Source organism: Calonectris borealis, chromosome 22 (assembly GCF_964195595.1).
Source record: "Calonectris borealis chromosome 22, bCalBor7.hap1.2, whole genome shotgun sequence".
In the NCBI taxonomy this organism is placed as follows: Eukaryota; Metazoa; Chordata; class Aves; order Procellariiformes; family Procellariidae; genus Calonectris; species Calonectris borealis.
Genome location: NC_134333.1, coordinates 9261432 through 9280229, shown reverse-complemented (window position 1 = coordinate 9280229; position 18798 = coordinate 9261432). Strand labels below are relative to the sequence as shown.

General features: G+C 70.2%; 1 protein-coding gene and 2 non-coding genes across 3 annotated transcripts; 2 read left to right on the top strand and 1 right to left on the bottom strand.

Moving 5' to 3' along the window:
* The first annotated feature begins 1563 nt into the window (after nucleotides 1-1563).
* CACNB1 (calcium voltage-gated channel auxiliary subunit beta 1) lies at nucleotides 1564-12988 on the top strand. The gene is made up of 15 exons (XM_075171872.1): nucleotides 1564-1665; nucleotides 3350-3436; nucleotides 5092-5211; nucleotides 5755-5877; nucleotides 5993-6129; nucleotides 6220-6296; nucleotides 6607-6752; nucleotides 8310-8390; nucleotides 8474-8532; nucleotides 9101-9210; nucleotides 9582-9590; nucleotides 10058-10209; nucleotides 10332-10427; nucleotides 10927-11112; nucleotides 12343-12988. The coding sequence occupies exons 1-15, from the start codon at nucleotides 1579-1581 to the stop codon at nucleotides 12793-12795; spliced, it is 1923 nt and encodes a 640-aa protein (XP_075027973.1). The 5' UTR covers nucleotides 1564-1578; the 3' UTR covers nucleotides 12796-12988.
* A 2901-nt stretch (nucleotides 12989-15889) lies between these two features.
* Nucleotides 15890-15980, bottom strand: TRNAI-UAU (transfer RNA isoleucine (anticodon UAU)). The gene is given in 2 exon segments: nucleotides 15890-15925; nucleotides 15943-15980. It is a non-coding gene; the product is annotated as a tRNA-Ile (tRNA).
* A 2316-nt stretch (nucleotides 15981-18296) lies between these two features.
* Nucleotides 18297-18368, top strand: TRNAC-GCA (transfer RNA cysteine (anticodon GCA)). The gene has a single exon. It is a non-coding gene; the product is annotated as a tRNA-Cys (tRNA).
* Nucleotides 18369-18798: the final 430 nt, after the last annotated feature.

The window sequence follows — 18798 nt, the reverse complement described above, 5'->3', positions numbered from 1 at the left end:
ACCCTCTGCTCCCCCCACAGACCCTCCGGGGGCTTTAGCTCCTGCGTCGGCCGCGTGGCCCAGGCCTGGGCAAGGCGGGCAAAGCAGGAGACGGGCAGGCTTTGGCGTTGGGGGTCAGTGAAGTCCCAACAACCGGAGCTTGGCCAGGCACACGGTGCAGAGCTGGGCACAGTCAGGGCTCCGGGGTTGTGTCCCGGGGTCGGCGGTGCCAGCCTGGGTGACCTTGGGCAGCTCATCCCCCTCCGAACCTCCCGTCTCCACCTGCCCGGCTGCCATGAAGCGTGCGCCGATGCCGTCGTAGGCACCTTACGGTGCCGGTGATGGATGGGGGCTAATAATGGAAAATGTGGCGTCAGCTGTCCCGCTTCCCCGGGCACATTGTCCCACAGCTGCAGGAGCTGGGACTGGAGCAGGAAAAGACCCGCTGGCGCGCGGCGGGGGGGTCCCAAGGAATTTTTAACTTTCCAACAGCCGGCGGCAGCGGCTCCTGCGGTGCAGTTGCCGTGAGATGAGTGCGGGAGGTCTCAGCCCGGTCCTGCCTGGGGAGGAGGCGATGGGCCCCGGCGCCGGCGGGCTCCCTGGGGAGGGGGCAGAGGCAAGCCGCGTCCTGCCCGGCACGCGCCAGCACCCGTGCAGGCTGCCAGCAGCCCTCGCCCGCCGGCACGTGCGGTCTGCCCCTCGCACCCGCTGGCACGAGGAGGCAGGGATGGTGCTGGGGTCCCTGCAGCCGCGCTGGGGGCCAGTGGGTGCCAAGTGCAGCCCCTTCCCCTCTGCACATGGGGTCCATCAGCCCTGGGTGTCCCCCCATTGCTGTGGGGTCCCCGAGGTGCCCTTTCCCTGGATGCTTCACCCGGGGCGTGCAGGTGGCGATGACCCTGGGGAGCAGAGGGGCTCGGGGGGGACGTGGGTCCCTCTGAGGCTGCGGGGATCCCAGCTGGGGAGGGTCTGGGGGGGGAGAAACTGGAGGTTTAGGGGCAGCCTTGTCCTGAGGGAGCCCCGGGTTCCCCAGACTGTGGCACATCCCACTCCGGGTGCTGACGTTTGGGGATGGGGGCATGGCTGCCCCTGCACGTCCCCCCCCAAGCCACACAACAGCCTGGGGGCCCTGTGTCCCCCTCATGTCTTTTTGGGGTCCGTCCCCCCCCCAGCAAGCAAGTCTGCTCTAGGTTAAAGGCTGGGCGTGCAAGCTGCAGTGGGCACCACTGTGCCCCCCCCATTTGGGGAGGAGGGATCCTCATCACCTCCCCTTTTTTCCCCCAGGGGAAGGCGCTGCTTTGGGGGTACCCTACCTGGGGAGGGGGGGCGCATCCCTGCATCCCCCATCCCTCCCGGGAACGCGGTGGGAGCGGCCGAGGCGGAGGCGGCCGCCCGCCATCCCTCGCCCCCCCTGCCGCCGTCCCTACTCCTCCTTCCTCCTTCTCCTCCTCCTCCTCCTCTCGCTCGCTGCACGCCGGGGCCGCCGTCACCGCGGGGGCCGGTACGGCGGAGGCCAGGCCTGGACTTCATCGTCATCGTCATCGTCTTGTCCCTCTGTGTGTCCCCCCCCCACCCCAAAACCCGCCGACCCCGGCGAGCTCCATGGTGCGGGAAGGCGGCATGGCCCGAACCCCTTACAGCTCCACGCAGGACATCCAGATGGACGTCTTCGACAACGCCGCCCTCCAGGTGACACCCCCGGGAATTTGGGGACGGGGTGGGGGGGCTGCATCGGTACCATCGCGCGCAGCCCCAGGGTGCATGGCGGGGGGGTGAGCCCCATCGATCCCCCCATCCCAACCCCTACACCCCGTAACGGGGGTGATTTCACCCCCCAGCATGCAAAACAGGGTGCCCCCCACCCATAACCAAGCTACCCGCGGAGGGACCCCAAATGCAGTCACACCCCCCCCCCATAACATCAAGCATCCCGGGGAAGGGGGTGTCCAGCCCCCAGGTTTGGGGAGTTCATGGAGGGGGGGGCTCTGTGCTGCTTGCTGTGTCACTGCTGCCCCCCTCCCACACACCCCGGGGTTTGCCCACCCGGAGCACCCCAGGGTGGGGAGGTGGGTGCTGGGGGTGTCGTGCACACAGGGAAACTTTTAGGAATTGGGAAAACTCTGCCAGTGTGGTGCCCCCCCCAGCCTCGTCCCCTTCACCCTGGGGGGGGGATGGGGAAGGGATGTGTCCCCGGCTGGTCCCAACGGGGTGGGGGCACCGCGGACCTCATCCCCATGGTCTGGCTGGGTGTTGTCACTCCCTCCCCCCGCACACCCCATGGGGACAACCCCCCCCTCCATGGCAGCCTGGGGAGCATCAACCAGTTGGGGTGACAGTTTGGGGGGGGGACAGGGGATGGAGACACAGGCCTTGGCCGCATCCAGCCGCCCGGGTGCTGGGTGTCTCCCGTGCCTCCAGGGTGGTGGGGGTCTCTGGGTGGCTGCAGTGAACCCCACGCCGGCAGCGGGGCCACCGTCCCCACCCTGGGGACCTTCACCACCGAGCCCCAGCCAAGTCCATCCCCTGCTGGGAGCGGCGGGTGGGGTGGGTGGGGGGGCCAGAGTGGGGGGTCCGGGGGCGAAGGACCTAAAAATACCCGGTGCTGCCTGGTGCGGGGACCACCCAACCCCGGGCTGGGTGGCAGCTGGGCCCAGCTGTCCCTCCGAGACGCCGGGGAGGTGACAGCCCCGCTCGCCCCGGCATGTCCCAGCCTCTTGCCCCCCCAGGGCCCCCCCCCACCCCAAGGAGGTGCTGCAGGGGGACACTGGGGCATCCCTGTCTCCTCCAGTCCATCCCAGCAGGAGGCACTGGAGGAAGCTGGGGGTCCCGTGGGGGTGCAGGGCGGGTGCTGGCTGGCGTGGGGCGTGCACGGGTGAGGGAGGGTGCAAATGCTGGGGGGGGGGGGGGGTGTGCACACGCGCGTGCAGGGCTTGGGTGCCGGGGTGGTGGCGTGGGGACGCGGGCGTGCGTGGGGTGCCCCCATAGCAGCCACCTCCCCGGGGCACTGGTTGGGCTCTGGTTTTGCCGGGGCCGGGGGGACCGCGGCGTTCGGGGGCTGCGGCTAGGCTATCCCCAAATCCGATCAGCCCCGCTGGCTCCCTCTCCCCTCCGTGGAGATCGGAGATCCAGCCCCCCAGATACGGCAATGCCGGGTCCCTGGGGAAGGGGCTGCATCGCCCCTGAGCAGGGGGGCAACCCCGTCCCCTCCCTGCCTCAGTTTCCCTTCTCCTGTCCCCCAGAAGCTGGGTTTGCTTGCAGGGCAGGGGTGGGGGGGGACGGAGCATCCCTGGCAGCTGGGGCTGGGGGCCCGGAGCTGTCCCCTGTGTCCTGGGGCTCCAGCGCTCCCCTCCTGCCCCCCTTCTCCTCTCCCCAGGGCAAGTACAGCAAGCGCAAGAGCCGCTTCAAGCGCTCGGACGGCAGCACCTCGTCCGACACCACCTCCAACAGCTTCGTCCGGCAGGTGAGCGGTGGGGGGGGCAGCTGTCCTGGGGGGTCCTGGGGGACCTGCCTGCCTGCGGGGTCCCTTGTCCCCCCCAGGGACCGAGGAAGGGGGTCTGCAACCGAGCCTGGCCTGGGGGGAGCGCGGGCATTGCCGAGCCAGACCCGGCTGTGCCCCCCGTCCCCGCTCTGCCCTGCGGTGGGTGCTGGGGGGAGTCGTCCCCCTCCATATTGGGAGCATTTGGGGTCCTGTAGCCCCCCCAGGGGTTCCCTGCCCCTCCTGGGGGTGCCAGGCAGGGGACGCAGCCCTGGCATCGCCCAGCTGGCATCAAAGCCACCCTCCCCAGCCCCGTCCACCCGGCAGGGCTGCTGGCTTGGCAGCGGCCCCTGTGGCCCCCCCCGGCCCCCACCCCCTGCCCGGCACCGGGCTAAATATACCCGGGGCGGCTGCGAACGTCCCAGGGCTGAAACCTGACCCACGGGTGCCCCAGCCCAGCGCCCGCCCGACCCACTCGCCCCCAGCCCTGCCACCATGGAGATAGCCGGCAAAGACCACCCCGCCGCCCCGGTGAGCGTCCCCCCCGCCCCGCAGCCCCCCGGGACGTGGCCCCCGGCACCCTCCTGTCCCGGCTTGCTGGCTCTGCCCTCGGTGCGGGGTCCCCCTCAGCTCCGTGGGGGTTGGAGCGGGTGGTCCCGGGAGCTGGTGGGACCCACAGGGTCTGCGGGGTGTGGGCATCGTGCCTGGACCCTGGGTGACCCCTCCAGAGGCCCCTCCAGTCTCGCCATGGGGCTGGGGGGCTCAGGAAGGCCCAGACCCCCAGCAGCGGCGGGAAGAGATGGGGCAGCTGGTCCCTGCCCCGTGGCTTTTGGGGAGAGGGTCCCCTGGGGGGCTGCTGCCCCATGGCCGGGGTAGGGGCCTGTGTGAAGGAGAGCAGCCCCCACCTCCCTCGTTTTTGGAAAGGACGGGGCAAATCGGGGACGGGGGCTCCCGCAACCCCGGGGGGCTCCGGTGGGGCTTAGGGGGTTATAGAGGGGCTGGGGGGGAGCAGACTTCGCTGTCCCCCGCAGCACCCACTGCCCCGGAGCTGGGGGATCCCGTGGGTCTCCCCGCTGCCCCCCACCCAGGTTCCAGCCCCAGGGGCTGCGGGGTGAGCAGGGGGTCTCCGATCCCACCCCAGCTGCAGCCTTGTCCTGGGGTGACCCCGGGTCGCCCCACTCCACCCTTTCCCCATTGCCATGGGACCCCTTGGGGGGGACAGCGCTGTCCCCGCTGGCCTTCCCTCGTGTGGGGGACAGCCGGGGGATGGCGGGCAGGCACGGGGGGTCCTCGTTGCCTTCCCGGCTCTGACGAGAGGCCCGGGGAGGCCGGTGGCAGCGGGTTGGGAGCAGGCGCCGGCTCGGTATCACGTTCCCGGCCGGAGCGGTGGGAACAGCTGCGCCGGCCCTCGGCCTGCCGTAACCCCGCCGGGATGCCACCGGGCAGGAGTTGCCCCTGCCTGGGGAGGAGGCAGCTTTCGGGGGTGGTTTCTCCCCAGCGTGCCCAGAGGCCACGGTGATGGGCACCAGCCCTAGTGAGAGGGTCCTGGTGGGAGGAAACGGCTGCGGGGTCGGGCTTGGGGCTGGGTTCCCCGCTTTGGGGGAGGAGGCGCGGGCTGACCCCTCTCCCCGCTCTCTCAGGGCTCGGCGGAGTCCTACACCAGCCGCCCCTCGGACTCGGACGTGTCGCTGGAGGAGGACCGGGAGGCGCTGCGCAAGGAGGCCGAGCGCCAGGCCATGGCGCAGCTGGAGAAAGCCAAGGTGGGACGGCTGGGCTGGAGACCCCCCCGCCTGCCCTCGCCTCCCCCGGTGCGGGCAGGTACCCCTGCCACCCACCCGGCCCCTCTGCGCGCCCTGCCCCGGCAGGATGGGACCCGCTGCGGGAAGGGGCTGAGCCCAGGCACAGGGACCCCCCCCGTCCCCCCCGCGCTGCCCCTGCTCTCCATCCCCGCGGCATCCCGTCCCCTGACGCGGCGGCCCCAGGATCACTGGGTGGCATTGGGAAGGCAGTAAGGTATACTGGGTGGAACTGGGAGCCCGGATGCCTGGGTTCTCACCTTGACTGAACACCCACCGTGCCTCAGCTGCAGGCCCAGGGCAATTAGCTAATGAGCCCCTCGTTAGCTCCGGGGGCCTTGTGGCCACAATATCCCCAGCCCAGGCTCCGGTGGGCGGCCGCGTCGCGGTGCCCATAGGAGCCGAGCCCGCCCGGCTGCCGGCCGGTCACACCGGCACCTGCCCGGCCCAAGGGGGGTCTCCGCCGTTTGGGGTGGGGGAAGATGCTGAGCCCTCTCCCGTTGGCAGACGAAGCCGGTGGCGTTTGCCGTGCGGACGAACGTCGGCTACAACCCGTCCGCCAGCGACGAGATGCCGGTGCAGGGCATGGCCATCTGCTTCGAGCCCAAAGATTTCCTGCACATCAAGGAGGTGGGGACCGGGCTGGGGGGGCTGGCAGGGGTGCGGGGCTGGGGTCGCTCTGGGGGTGGCAGCCCTGGGGGTGGGTGTTGGGGGTTTCAGGCGTTTCCCCCCCTCTCCGGTGCAGAAGTACAACAACGACTGGTGGATCGGGCGGCTGGTGAAGGAGGGCTGCGAGGTGGGCTTCATCCCCAGCCCCGTCAAGCTGGAGAACATGCGGCTGCTGCAGGAGCAGAAGATGAGGCAGAACCGCCTGAGCTCGAGGTGGGGCTCATCCCGGACCCCCCCGGCTCCCTCCCGGCCCCTCCATCCCACCCTCACCCCCGGCCCCCTCTCTGTGCTTCTCCCATCCAGCAAATCGGGGGACAACTCCAGCTCCAGCCTGGGCGACGTGGTGACGGGGACCCGCCGGCCCACCCCCCCGGCCAGCGGTAAGAGTGTCCGGGGGCCCCGCAGCCCCTGGCCTGAGCGGGGCAGGTCCAGCCTGGGAGGGTCCTTCACCCCCCCGGGTAACCCCCCCCTCATCCGCAGCTCTGGCCCCTCCGCCCCGGGTGCAGGCAGGCGGGTGCATCCCCCCCTCCCCCAGGGACCCCCTCTCCCCTGCTTCTCCCCCCTCCCATCCCCACCACCCTCCTGCTCTTCCCAGCCCCCCCACCTCCATTTTCCCCTTCTTCCATCGCCATTATCGCTCTTCTTTTCTCCCTCCCCTCTCCCCGGCTCCGGCTGCCCCTCCGTCCCCAGGTGCCCTGGACATGCCTAGCTTTGCCTTTGACCCCGATGAGTTAGAGGAGGAGGAGGCCATGGAGACCCACCGCTCCCCTAAGAGTAGCGTGAGCAGTGTCACCACCCCCCCCGCCCACACCAAGCGCATCCCCTTCTTTAGGAAGGTAACGGCACCCGCCGGCCCCGCGCTCGCCTGCTGCACCCTGCCTGCCCTAACACTGCCTGGGAGGGCTGGCGGGGGCACCCGCCGGGTGCTGGGGGCCACGCGCTGCCCGAGCACCCTGCCTGCGCCGCCACGGCGTGTCCCCGCGCCGCAGCATGGGCATGAGCGTCTGCAGGGGACGGGGGTGTCCCCCGTGCACCGTGGGGTGGGACAGTCCGTGGCTGCCTCCCTCCGTGGGCCACAGGGTGGATCAGTCTGTGGCTGCCTCCCCCCATGATCTATGGAATGGATCAGTCCATGGCTACATCCCCCCTGTGGTCCATGGGATGGATCAGTCCGTGGCTGCCTCCCCCCATGATCTATGGAATGGATCAGTCCGTGGCTACATCCCCCCTGTGGTCCATGGGATGGATCAGTCCGTGGCTGCCTCCCCCCATGATCTATAGAATGGATCAGTCCATGGCTACATCGCCCCTGTGGTCCATGGGATGGATCAGTCCATAACTGATCCTCCCCCCGTGTTCCGCGGGATGGATCAGTCTGTGGCTGCCTCCCCCCATGATCTATGGGATGGATCAGTCCGTGGCTGCCTCCCCCCCACGATCCATGGAATGGATCAGTCCGTGGTGCCTCCCCCAGTGGGCCATGGGGTGGATCAGTCCGTGGCTGCCTCCCCCCATGATCTATGGAATGGATCAGTCCATGGCTACATCCCCCCGTGGTCCATGGGATGGATCAGTCCGTGGCTGCCTCCCCCCATGATCTATGGAATGGATCAGTCCATGGCTACATCCCCCCGTGGTCCATGGGATGGATCAGTCCATAACTGATCCTCCCCCCATGTTCCGTGGGATGGATCAGTCCGTGCCCCCCCCACCCTCCCCATTGCCTGGGGTCCCCCAGTGTGCGCATGGTGTGTGCCAGCACGGCCGGTGTCTCGTCTCCCCCCGCGAATGGGAATGGACTGTTCCTCCCCCCTAAACTGGGCAGAAGCTGGGGGGCTTTGGGCGCAACCAAACCAGCCTGGCGGGGGGGGCGGGGCGGTCTCCAAGGGCTGGTGGGGGCGAGCAGGCTCGGGGGGGGCCGAGCCGCCCCCCGCTGCCCCCCATCCCGGTTTCCAAGCCCCCCAGAGCCCCCGCTTGCACCCCAAATCTAACTAAGAGCAGGGCGCTGCTTCATGTGAAACAGTCTCGTGGGGCAGCCCCCCGGGGGGGACACACGCATCCCCTGGGGCAGCCCCCCGGGGGGGACACACGCATCCCCGGGCCCCCCCAGCCCAGCTCGGTGCCCCCGCTCCCCGCGCCCGCGGGTAACACGCATGCCTTGTTTGTCTTCTCTCGCCCCCCCGGCCCCGCGCGGCCTCTCGGGACGTAGCGAAGCAGAAGCAGAAATCGGTGAGTAGCGTCAGGACCCCCCGGGAGGGCCCGCGGGGAGGGGGCGGGTGCCCCCCGCTTGCAGCCCCCCCCCCATCCCCAGAGCTGCCCCCGCAGGGGCGAAGCCGAGCGTCCCCCAGCGTCGTCCCCCCCCGGCCCCGCTAACGCCCGGCTCTGCCCCACAGGCCGAGCACGTGCCCCCGTACGACGTGGTGCCCTCCATGCGGCCCATCATCCTGGTGGGGCCGTCGCTGAAGGGCTACGAGGTGAGGAGTGGGGGGCATGGGAGGGGGGATACGGGGGGGACCCCGGCCCCATGCTCTCCCTCGCTGCCTTCCTCCCTCCCCAGGTCACGGACATGATGCAGAAAGCCCTCTTCGACTTCTTGAAGCATCGCTTTGATGGCAGGTGAGACAGGCGGCTGCATGGCTGGGGGACCCTTAACACCACGGGGGGACCCCTAACCCCCTAACCCCATGGGGGACCCCTAACCCCGTGGAGGACCCCTAACACCACAGGGGGACCCTTCACCCCATAGAGGGACCCCTAATCCCATAGGGGACCCCTAACCCCGTGGAGGACCCCTAACCCCATGGAGGACCCCTAATCCCATGGGAGGACCCCTGACACCACAGGGGGACCCTTCACCCCATAGAGGGACCCCTAATCCCATGGGGGACCCCTAATCCCGTGGAGGACCTCTAAGCCCACGGGAGGACCCCTAACACCACGGGGGACCCCTAACCCCGTGGGGGGACCCTCAGCCCTGCCCTGTGGTTCTTGCTGTTGGGTGGGTTCTCTCCCCCGAGGAGCAGGAGTCCTGTGGCTCCAGCTCCAGGCAGCCCTGTGCACAGGGTGGGAGGAAGGGGGTGGAAGGAGGGTCCCGTCCCACCCCCCAAAGTAGTGGGTATGTACGTGGGGGGAGGTTGCACCCTCTGTTGCTCTCCCACCCGCTCGTGCCCTCTCCGTCTCGCAGGATCTCCATCACGCGGGTGACGGCTGACATCTCCCTGGCCAAGCGCTCCGTCCTGAACAACCCCAGCAAGCACACCATCATCGAGCGCTCCAGCACGCGCTCCAGCCTGGGTAAGGCGGCGCCGCGGCTCGGCCGCCCCGCGCTGACCCCCGCCCGGCCAGGCAGCGCGACCCCCCCAAGCCTCCATCTGTATCAGCCTGGCAGCCTCCCGTCCCCCAGCCCGTCCGTCCCGGGGTGCTCGTCCCGCCTGTGCCGGGGCACGGCTTGTGGGGGTGAGGTGTGGGGTCCGCTGCCGCAGGGTGTCTAACATGGGGGGGACCCGGGGCCCTGCGCTCCCCCCCGGTCGGTTTGACTCAGTCTTTCTGCCCCTCCTCCCCTTTTATCTTCTCTCTGTTGTGTTTTTCTTTCCTTTCCTTTTTCTCCTTTCCTTTGGGTTTCCTCCCCTCCGCGCTGCTTCCTTCCTCCCCTGCTCCTGATACAGATGTCTTGGGTATGTAGCTTGGACCCGCCGGGACCCCTGGCAGCCCCCTGCCCGGCGGGGGGCAGTGGGGGACGTGTCCCCTTGGATCCCCGTCCTCCTGCCTGGCTGTGACCAGGCTCTGGGACGCAGCAGGGTCCAGCCACCTGGGCAGAGTCTGAGGGCTGGGGACACCCTGGTCACACAGCCTCGTCTGACCCCCCACCCCAAGTGTGTGTGGCCCGGGGGGCTTTGCCCCTTCCTCACCCACCCCTCCAGTGCTGGGAGCCCACTGCCACCTCCTTCCTGCAGTGAACTCCCCCGTCCCTGGGGCTGGGGTGGCATTGGAGGGGCCAAGTCCCAGTACAAGACCCCTCCTGCTCCTGTCCCCATCCCGTTCCTCTGGTCACATCTCCCAGCAGTTGTCCTCGCAGCCCCCACGTGCTCGCCCGTCCCCCCGCGCTGTCCCCCTGACCCTCGCTGTCTCCCTGCCCCGGCAGCCGAGGTCCAGAGCGAGACCGAGCGCATCTTCGAGCTGGCGCGGACGCTGCAGCTGGTGGCCTTGGACGCCGACACCATCAACCACCCGGCCCAGCTGGCCAAGACGTCCCTGGCCCCCATCATCGTCTATATCAAAATCACTTCCCCCAAGGTCGGTGTGGGCCCCGGGGCGGGTGGGGGGCAGCCCCAGACCCCGCCCCGCCGTGCTGGGGGGGCCGGGCGGTGGCGGGCCGGGTCCCTGCGGCCACCCCGGGCTGCCCTCTCCTGCCCCAGGTGCTGCAGCGGCTGGTGAAGTCCCGGGGCAAGTCCCAGGCGAAGCACCTCAACGTGCAGATGGTGGCCTCCGACAAGCTGGCGCAGTGCCCGCCTGTGAGTACGCCCCGCCCCACCCCGCCCTGCCCCGCCCTGCTCCACCCTGCCCCGCCCTGCTCCACCCTGCCCCAGCCCCTGCCCAGCCTCCGCCACCGCCCTGCGGCCATTGGGTCCGCCCACCCCATCAGAGGCACCACCCCTGCAGGCCAGAAGCTCCTCCCACCACCTCATTCTGGTGTAAGGCTCCACCCATTTGTGGCCCAGAAGCTCCACCCCTAGATGCCAGAGTCTCCACCCACCACCTCATTGATGTCAGATGCTCAGCCTCCAATGCTAGAGACTCCGCCCCAGCAGGCTAGATGCTCCTCCCACCACCTCAGCTTGGACCACAAGCTCCGCCCTGGGTCCAGAAGCCCCGCCCTGTCCCATAGGCCCCGCCCTGTCCCATTGGCCCTGCCCTGTCCCATAGCCTCCACCCTGGGTCCAGAAGCCCTGCCCTGGTCCCGCCCTGCCCCGCCCTGCCCCGCCCTGGCCCACGGTCTCCTCCCGCCCCCAGGAGATGTTCGACATCGTGCTGGACGAGAACCAGCTGGAGGAGGCCTGCGAGCACCTGGCCGAGTACCTGGAGGCCTACTGGAAGGCGACGCACCCCCCCAGCAGCAACCCCCCCAACCCGCTGCTCAACCGCACCATGGCCACGGCCGCCCTGGCCGCCAGCCCCGCGCCCGTCTCCAACCTCCAGGTACAGGTGCTCACCTCCCTGCGCAGGAACCTGGGCCTCTGGGGACGCGGGGGCACCGAGACCACCCCCAGCCCCCCCGGACCCCTCGAGGAGCACGCGCTGTGAGATGGCAGCGGGGATGCCCTCCCCCCCCCTCCGCCCTCAGGGACACCCCTGGGATCGGGGCCACCCCGGGGAACTGCGGCTCCCCAGGAGTGGGACCATCCTTGGGATCGCCCTGGTGGGGACCTGTGGCCCCCCAGGGGTACCGCAGCCCCCAGGGGTGGGACCGACCCGGGGATCACCTCCCCTGGGGACCTGCTCCCCACCCTGGGTTTGGGGCCACCCTGGGGAACTGCAGCCCCCCAGGTTTGGGGCCACCCTTGGGATTGGGGCCGCCCTGGGGAACTGCAGGCCCCTGGGGTGGGACCATCCCTGGGATCGCCCCCCCAGGGACCTGCTCCCCGTCCTGGGTTTGGGGACACCCCTGGGATTGGGGCCACCCCTGGGGTTCTGCTCCCCTTCCAGGATTGGGGCTATCCCTAGGATCAGCCCTGGGGATCTGCTCCCTGCCTGGGACTGACGCCAAGCCCGGAGTCGGGGTCCCCCTGGGGATCTGTGCCCCCTCCCAGGCCTGGAGCCCCCCTGGGGATTGGGGCCCCCCAGGAACCTGCCCCCTCCAAGACCCCTGGGAATGCGGGTCCCCTCTGTGCCTCCCCGGGGCTGCCGGGGTGCCAGAGCCCCCACTCTCACGCATCTCGGGGGAGCCGCGGCGGTGGCGAGGACTTCTGGGGTGTCCTGGTGTGGGCGAGGGCCGGCTGGGAGGGGGGTGCAGAGCCCTGTCCCGCCGTGGGCTTCACGGTGCTGAGCCCGGGGGGTCCGCAGCACCCACCCAGGGCATGAGGCAGAGGAGGGACGTCTGTCCTGTGTTGTCTGTCGCTAATTCTTCCAGCGAGCGGGACGCCGCTGGCGCGCCAGCCCCCGCCCCGCAGCTCTTCCCCCCCGTCACCCCCTTCCTGCCCTGGCCCTGCCCTGGCGACCCCCCCCCAAAACCGGTGCCGTTTGGCGCCGGGCTGAGACCTGCCGCCGTGGTGGCCCGGGTGAGCGGTGCGGTGCGGGCAGGCCAGGCTGGGCAGGAGCGCATGTGCCCCCCCGCCAGCCCCGTGGCTAACCCGCCCCCCACTAACCCCCCCGTCCGTCCGTCCGTCCGTCCGTCCCTCCTTGCACGGTGTGGTTGCTTCTCCTAACCAGGGTCCGTACCTGGTGCCCGGGGAGCCGCCGCGCGAGGGGGAGCACGGCCGCCTCCGGCAGGGCCCGGGCGAGGCGGGGGGCCGCGAGCAGGGCCGACCCCCCCCGCCGCCCGCCCGCCCGGCCCCCCGCAGCCTGTCCCGCCAGGACACCTTCGACTCGGAGACCCCGGGCAGCCGGGATTCGGCCGGCACAGAGCCCGGCGATTCCTGCTGCATGGACATCGAGACGGACCCCGGCGAGGAGGAGCCGCCGGGTCCCCCCGGTGCCGGACCCCGTGTCCCCCCCGGCCACCAGCGCCCCGGCGCCTGGGACGAGGACGAGCCCGGGCGCGAGAGCCGGGGGCTGCGGGGCCGAGCCAAGGGCCAGGACCGCTACTGCCCCGACCCACCGGAGACCCTCGGCCTCGACCAGAGCGACGTGGAGGGCTGGGGCCAGGACGTTTACATCCGTTAGGGTGAGGGGGTGCAGGCAGGGGATGGGCCCCCCCACCCAGCACTGGCTTTGGGGTGGGGGGGAGCCCCGCTGGTTGCCTTTGCGCCCCCCCTAGAGCCCAGCCAGCCATGCCATGGGGAGCCCCTGCTTTGCCCTGGGGGCTCCCCCTGCCCCACTCCTTGGTGTGGGGGGGTCTCCCCTCCTCGCCGCAGCCCCCCAGCATCTCGCGGTGCCTCGGGCCCTCCCTGCCTGGCAGGGAGAGCAAGTGACCAAAGGGGACCCCGGGGGCTCTGCCCGCGGCCAGCGTGTCCCCGTCCCCTGGGCACGGGGTGGGGGGCCGTGCTCCCCCCCCAGCCCCTGCCTGCTGGCTGCCCACCCCCCCCGGGTGCCCCCGCTTCTCCATGGTGCTGTTTGCCACCCGGCTGCAGGGGGACCCCTGAGCTGGTGGTGGTAGTGGGGGGGTCCCTGCCAGCTGCCCCCCCCCTCCAGCCAGTGCCTGCAGCCCAGCACTGCACCCCTGCAGGGCTGCGACCCACAGCACCCCCCGGACCCCCCAGCAGCTGTCGGGGGGGTGTGCATGCGTGTGTGGTGTGTGCAGGGCTTCGGGGTGCTCCAGGCGGTGGAGGGGTCCCCGCTGCCCCAGGCCGTGCCCCCCTGGGGTGCTGCCTGCCTGGGGCGGGGGGCAGTTTGCATGTGTTTGCCTTGGAGGGGCTCTGCCTGAATGGGGGGGTGGGGGCAAATCTGAGCCAGTTTGGGGGGGTCTAACACGTGCTAACAGCTGCCCAGCCCTGGCCTGCCGCAGCCGCGGCAGCACCCAGAGGGTCCCTCTGCCCTGGGGGGCCCCGCGCCGCCCCCCCTTTCCCTGGGACCGCCGGGGTGCGCCGGGCAGCGCCAGGCCCCTGCCCCCCCACAACCCCCCCTGTGCCAACCCCCCCGCCGTGCCTGTCTGCTCTCGCCCCGTCCAGCTCTGTCCGTCTGTCTGTGAGCCTGTCTGTCCGTCCCCCCCTGCCCAGCAGGGCTGCCTTCGCCCCCCCCCCAGCACCCCGGGGCACTGCCTTCTCCTGCGCCCGCCCCGGAGTGTCCCTCGTCCCCCCACCTCTGCAGGGGGTGACCACACCAGGGTGGGGTGGGGACACCCCACATCCAGCCCTCACCGTGGGGCCAGGCTCGCCCCATTTAAGGGGCAGCCCCTTGTCCCCCCCACCCCCCGGGGCGATGCTGGGGGTCCCCGGGGTCACTGCCTTACCCAGACCACCAGCCTTGCCAGCCCAGGTCGGGGGGCTCGGGGGCATCCAGCTCTGCCGCTGCCAAGCTGTCTCTGCCCATTGTGTGCCTCAGTTTCCCCTTTTTTTGGGGGGGGGAACTCAGTGTCACTGCCTGCCAAGTGCTTTGAGACCCACCTGCCTCGGTGCTTGCCCCCGCGGCGGCCGGGGTCCGGGCAGTGGACCCCCCCGGCCCTCCCGCGGGCAGAGGGACGTCCCGTATTTATGTCACTCCACAAACTTTATTTAAAAACCCGACAAAGTGTATTTTATTTATTTATTCTCGTTGGTGTGTGGGGGGACTCGCCCCGCTCGCTTGGTTCTTTGTAATAAACATTTCGGTGAGACCTGCCCCGCAGCCGTGCCTGGTGGGCTCTGCGCCGGGGGGGATGCACAGGGTCCGCAGCCGCCGGGGCCAGCGCTGAGACCGGGCACAACTCGTCTCTGCAGTGACCGCCACGTCTCTCCCTGGGGTGGGGCCTTCAGCGGGTGCCTGGGGAGGGGGCACTGCCGGGGCCGAGACAGGGACGGAGCTGGGACCTGCCCGGCTCCTGTGGAGGGACAAAGACCTGAAGCAGGAGTTAGTGGGGCTCCTGCCGCCCCGCTGCCAGGGTGATGGTCGCTGGCGGCAGCCGGGCTCGGCGCGGCGCTCGGCCAGCTCTGGAGACGCTATTTACAGGGAATAAATACAGCGCTGCCGGCTCAGGGCTGCCGGCACCTCCACTCGCTCTTCTCCGGCCAGTACTCGAACGCCTTCCTGCGGAGAGGACACGGGGACGTCGGTGGCACCTCGGTCCCTGCCACATTTCCACCCCCCCGCACCCAGGGCAGGACCCAGGTGTCCCCCACTCCCCCTCCCCGGCTCGGGGGTCCCCGGCAGCCCCGTACTCACTCTCGCCCGGGCGCGGTGGCCCGGCAGACCAGCCCGGCCTGGCAGGGGCAGACCTGGTTGATGCTGAAGGCCAGACCCCCGGGGGGCACGTGGCAGCTCTGGGCCAGCGCCAGCCGCCGCTGGCACACCCGCTCGCCATGCCGCCGCGCGCAGCAGCCGCCCGCGCCGCAGTCCTCGTCCTGCTGGCACCGGGCTCCTGGCGGGGCGGAAAGCAGGGTTAGGGGAGAGGGGACCCCCACCCCGTCCCCAGGCTGGGGGACAGGGATGGGGCTGAGTGCCCCCAGCACCCGTTGGCTTTGCACCATCAGGGCTGATGCTGGAGGTTGCCCCCCACCCCATCAGCATCGCGTCCCCCAGCTCCCAGGGTTGAGGCTGGGGGGGCTGTCCCTTGTGTGTGTGTCCCCCGACCCCATCCCAGACCCCTGCTCACCCTCCTGCCCGTCGGGGACGGGCTCCTGGCACTTCCCGAACATGCAGAGGAGGCCGTGGGCGCAGTGGGTGTCGCGGCGGCAGTACTGCCCCGCGGGGCGCGTGGGCAGGCACAGCCCGAAGTGCTCGTCGCAGAAGCGCCCGTGGGCGCAGGGGCTGGCGGGGCTGCACGCCGTCACCTGCGTGGGGGGACAGCGCACGTCAGGGGTGGGGGCCCCATCCCTGACCCCATCCCCGACCCCGGGACAGGTCTGAAACAGCAGCACGGGGCAAAAACTGTCTGGTCGCACGTTAGGAAGCGAAGCAGGGCTGGGTGTGGGAGCGTTGTAGGGGGGCGAAGGCCGGGGGCAGCTCAGCAGTGCCCGGCCAGGCTGGGGCACAGCGGGGATGGGAGACCCCTCCCTGCGGGAAACCCCCCGCAGCGGCTCCAGGGTTTTCTCTCGGGAAAAGAAAACCCGACGCGGGGTGGGGGGGCGGCCGTGGGACCGGGAGCGGCGCGGGGCGGCGGGGCTGCCGGAGCCCGTAAAAGTCCTGCTCCAGGTGAGGCTCGAACTCACAACCTCGGCATTGCTCCGCGTACTGCCCTATAAGTACCGCGCGCTGACCGATTGCGCCACTGGAGCGCCCGGCGCCGCCCGCCGCGCCCGCGCTCCCTCCCGGCCCCGCCGCCCGCCCCGGGCCCCGGCTGCAACCCCGGCCCCCACCCTGCTGCAAGCTCAGCTCCCACCCCTGCTCCCACCCTGCTGCAAACCCAGCTCCTGCTCCTGTACCCACCCCTGCTCCCACCCCAGCTGCAAACCGTGCTCTCACCCTGGCTGTAAACTCAGCTCCCACCCCTGCTGCAACTGCACCCCCTCTTCCTCTCCCCCAGGAACCCCACACCCTGGAGGGGGGCACCCACCACTCACCTCCTCCAGGTTGTCCCCGGGGCCAGCGCTTCTGCCCAGCGCGGCTTCATCGGGCAGGTGCTGGGGCAAGGAGTACATCCAGGCCCAGAGGTAGCCGGAGGCGGCGGGCAGGAGCGAGGCGACGAGGCAGAGGGTGGCTGGGGACATCGGCATGCTGCTGGTGGGTGGCACTGGGTGCTCGGGCCTGGGGCGCTGGGTATATGTAGCCCACGGCCTATCTTGGCCCCTGCTGCTAAAACTGTTTGCCCACCTAATGGGGAAGGAGGAGGCAATCAGGGGTTAAGGGATTTACATAATTGCCAGCCTTCCCCTCGCTGGGTGCAACAGCCCCAAAGTAAACGGCCCCCTCGGAGCAGTCTGGCTCTGGCGCCTGGTCGGCACCAGCACCATCCCCGTCCAGTCTTGGGTGCAGCCCGGGGTGCCCTGGGTCCCTGCCAGCCCCTCGGGTCCCCCCGCGGCTCGGGGTGGCAGTGGGTGCCAGGGCCCTGCCAGGCACCAAGCAGCTCCATGCAAGAGCGGGCTTCGGTGCAGGCTTCGGTTCCCGGGTTTGTCCCCCCCTTTCCTGGGGCGGGGGGACGAGGGGGGAGAGAGCAGGGGGCAAAAGCTGTGATCCCCAGGAAGGGCAGCGGTGGGCACATGGTTGGCATCTGACCTGTATTTTGTCACCCCCACTCCCCTGCCACCATCTGCCCCCACCCTCCGTGCACACACAGGTCTCCCGGGGGTGACAGGCTTTGCACCTTCCCTAACGGCTTTGCAAACGAGGTGTTTGCGTGTCCAGGCCCTTATCTCCCGGCTGAGCTGGCACCGGCGCTGGGCAAACCCGCAAATGGCTTCCCCTGAGCGGATCCCCTGGACAATGCCACCGTCGCGTCCCCAAACATGGAGGGGGGGGCTAAGCCAGGGCCGCCCCATGCTCCCCCCAACCACTCCAATACACTTTGCAGAGCGAAGAGCCGCCCCAGGGCTGGTTCCCAGTTGCCGGACGGTGGCACGGGGCCTGCGGCAATGCTCCAGGTGGGTTTTGTCCCCAGGGGTGGCCGGGGCACGACGGGAGCTGGTGGCTCACTGGGAGCGGGGTGCACCAGGATCTCCCCTCCTTTGGGCTCCAGGGACGTGTCCTGCTGCAGGGAGGGAGATCATCCTCCCCCGGGGTTTCCCTCGCTGGGATTCTGCTGCCCTGGGCAATTCCCCCTGCCTTTATGCCTCAGTTTCCCCATCCATATAAAGGAAGGCGGTGGGGCTGATGGGTGACACAGGGCATGCCCTCGACCAGTGACTGGAAAACCAACGTGGTTGCTTGCACCACGGTCACCCTAAATGTCTTTTCTCCCCGTGGTCCAGGAGGTGCCGGTGCCCGGGGCAGGCTGCGGGCCAAGACGCCTGGATCCGGCCCCGCGTGCAGCCCCCGCTCGCCCTGCGCGCGTTTGCACAGCGGCTTAGGGAGCAAATATTGACCTCGCTCCTCGGGCACAATCACGGCCGCTCCCCCCATCCGTCTCCCGCTGGGTGCTCGCCCCATCGCTGCCGTCTCTGGCTAATCCCCCCCAGCACCATGGGGGCCCTGCAGAGCAGCTCTGCTCCCCCAAAGCCTTAGGGCTCCCCCAGCCCCGGCAGCTCTGGGGGGGGGGTTTGTGCTCCTGCAGCCCCCTGAGCCCTGCGGTGGGGTCCACGGCCTGGGCCCCGCTTTGCAGAAAACTCAGGGTTTGGCTCCATCCTGCTCTCTGCAGACAGGGTTTTGGGGCTGCTGGTGCCACGTCCCCCCCGACCGCTGAGGCCTGGGATGAGCGTGGGGGCCGGACCCTGCCTCTGCCCCCCACCCTCCCGCTGCGCAGGCAGGGGTGGGGGGACACGGCGCGTGTGTGCTGCATGGGGCAGGTCAGATGGGGGGAGTGTGTGTGTGCACTGCAGCTGCGTGTGCATGTGGGTGTGCACGGGTGTGCGTGGGTGTGCACGGGTGTGCGTGGGTGTGCAGAGGCCCAGCCGTGCGGCGCTGCCGCTATCAGAGCCCGCCCGGCGCAGGCCGGCAGCGGGGGTATAGCTCAGTGGTAGAGCATTTGACTGCAGATCAAGAGGTCCCCGGTTCAAATCCGGGTGCCCCCTTGTTTTGTTTTTTTTTTTCCCCTTGGGGGATCCCTCTTTTTTCCACCCCGTTTTTTTGCTCCCCAGCCTCCGTGGCAGCCAGGGGAGGTCGCATCCTGCTGCCGCCTGCTCCCCGCAGCCTCCGGGTGTTCCTGCCGCGGGCTTTCTCTTGCAGAAGGAGGGATCTAGCTCTCGGCAGGGACCCCCAGAGCGGTGCCGACCCCCCAGCTTCCTCAGTTCAGAGCAGCTGAAGGGCCCCACACCACTCCCGCACCCCCTGCCTTCACCCACGACCCGGGGTGCTGGGCTGGGGGGGCCGGCATCGCTCCCCAGGCCCTCGGCACGCGGCACATCTCTGGGGGTGTTTGCACCCTCCTCCTGCTCCAGCACTCGGGGTGCCCCGGGCCCCCTCACCCGGGGCTGAGCCACCTCCCGGGTACCAGGGACGGAG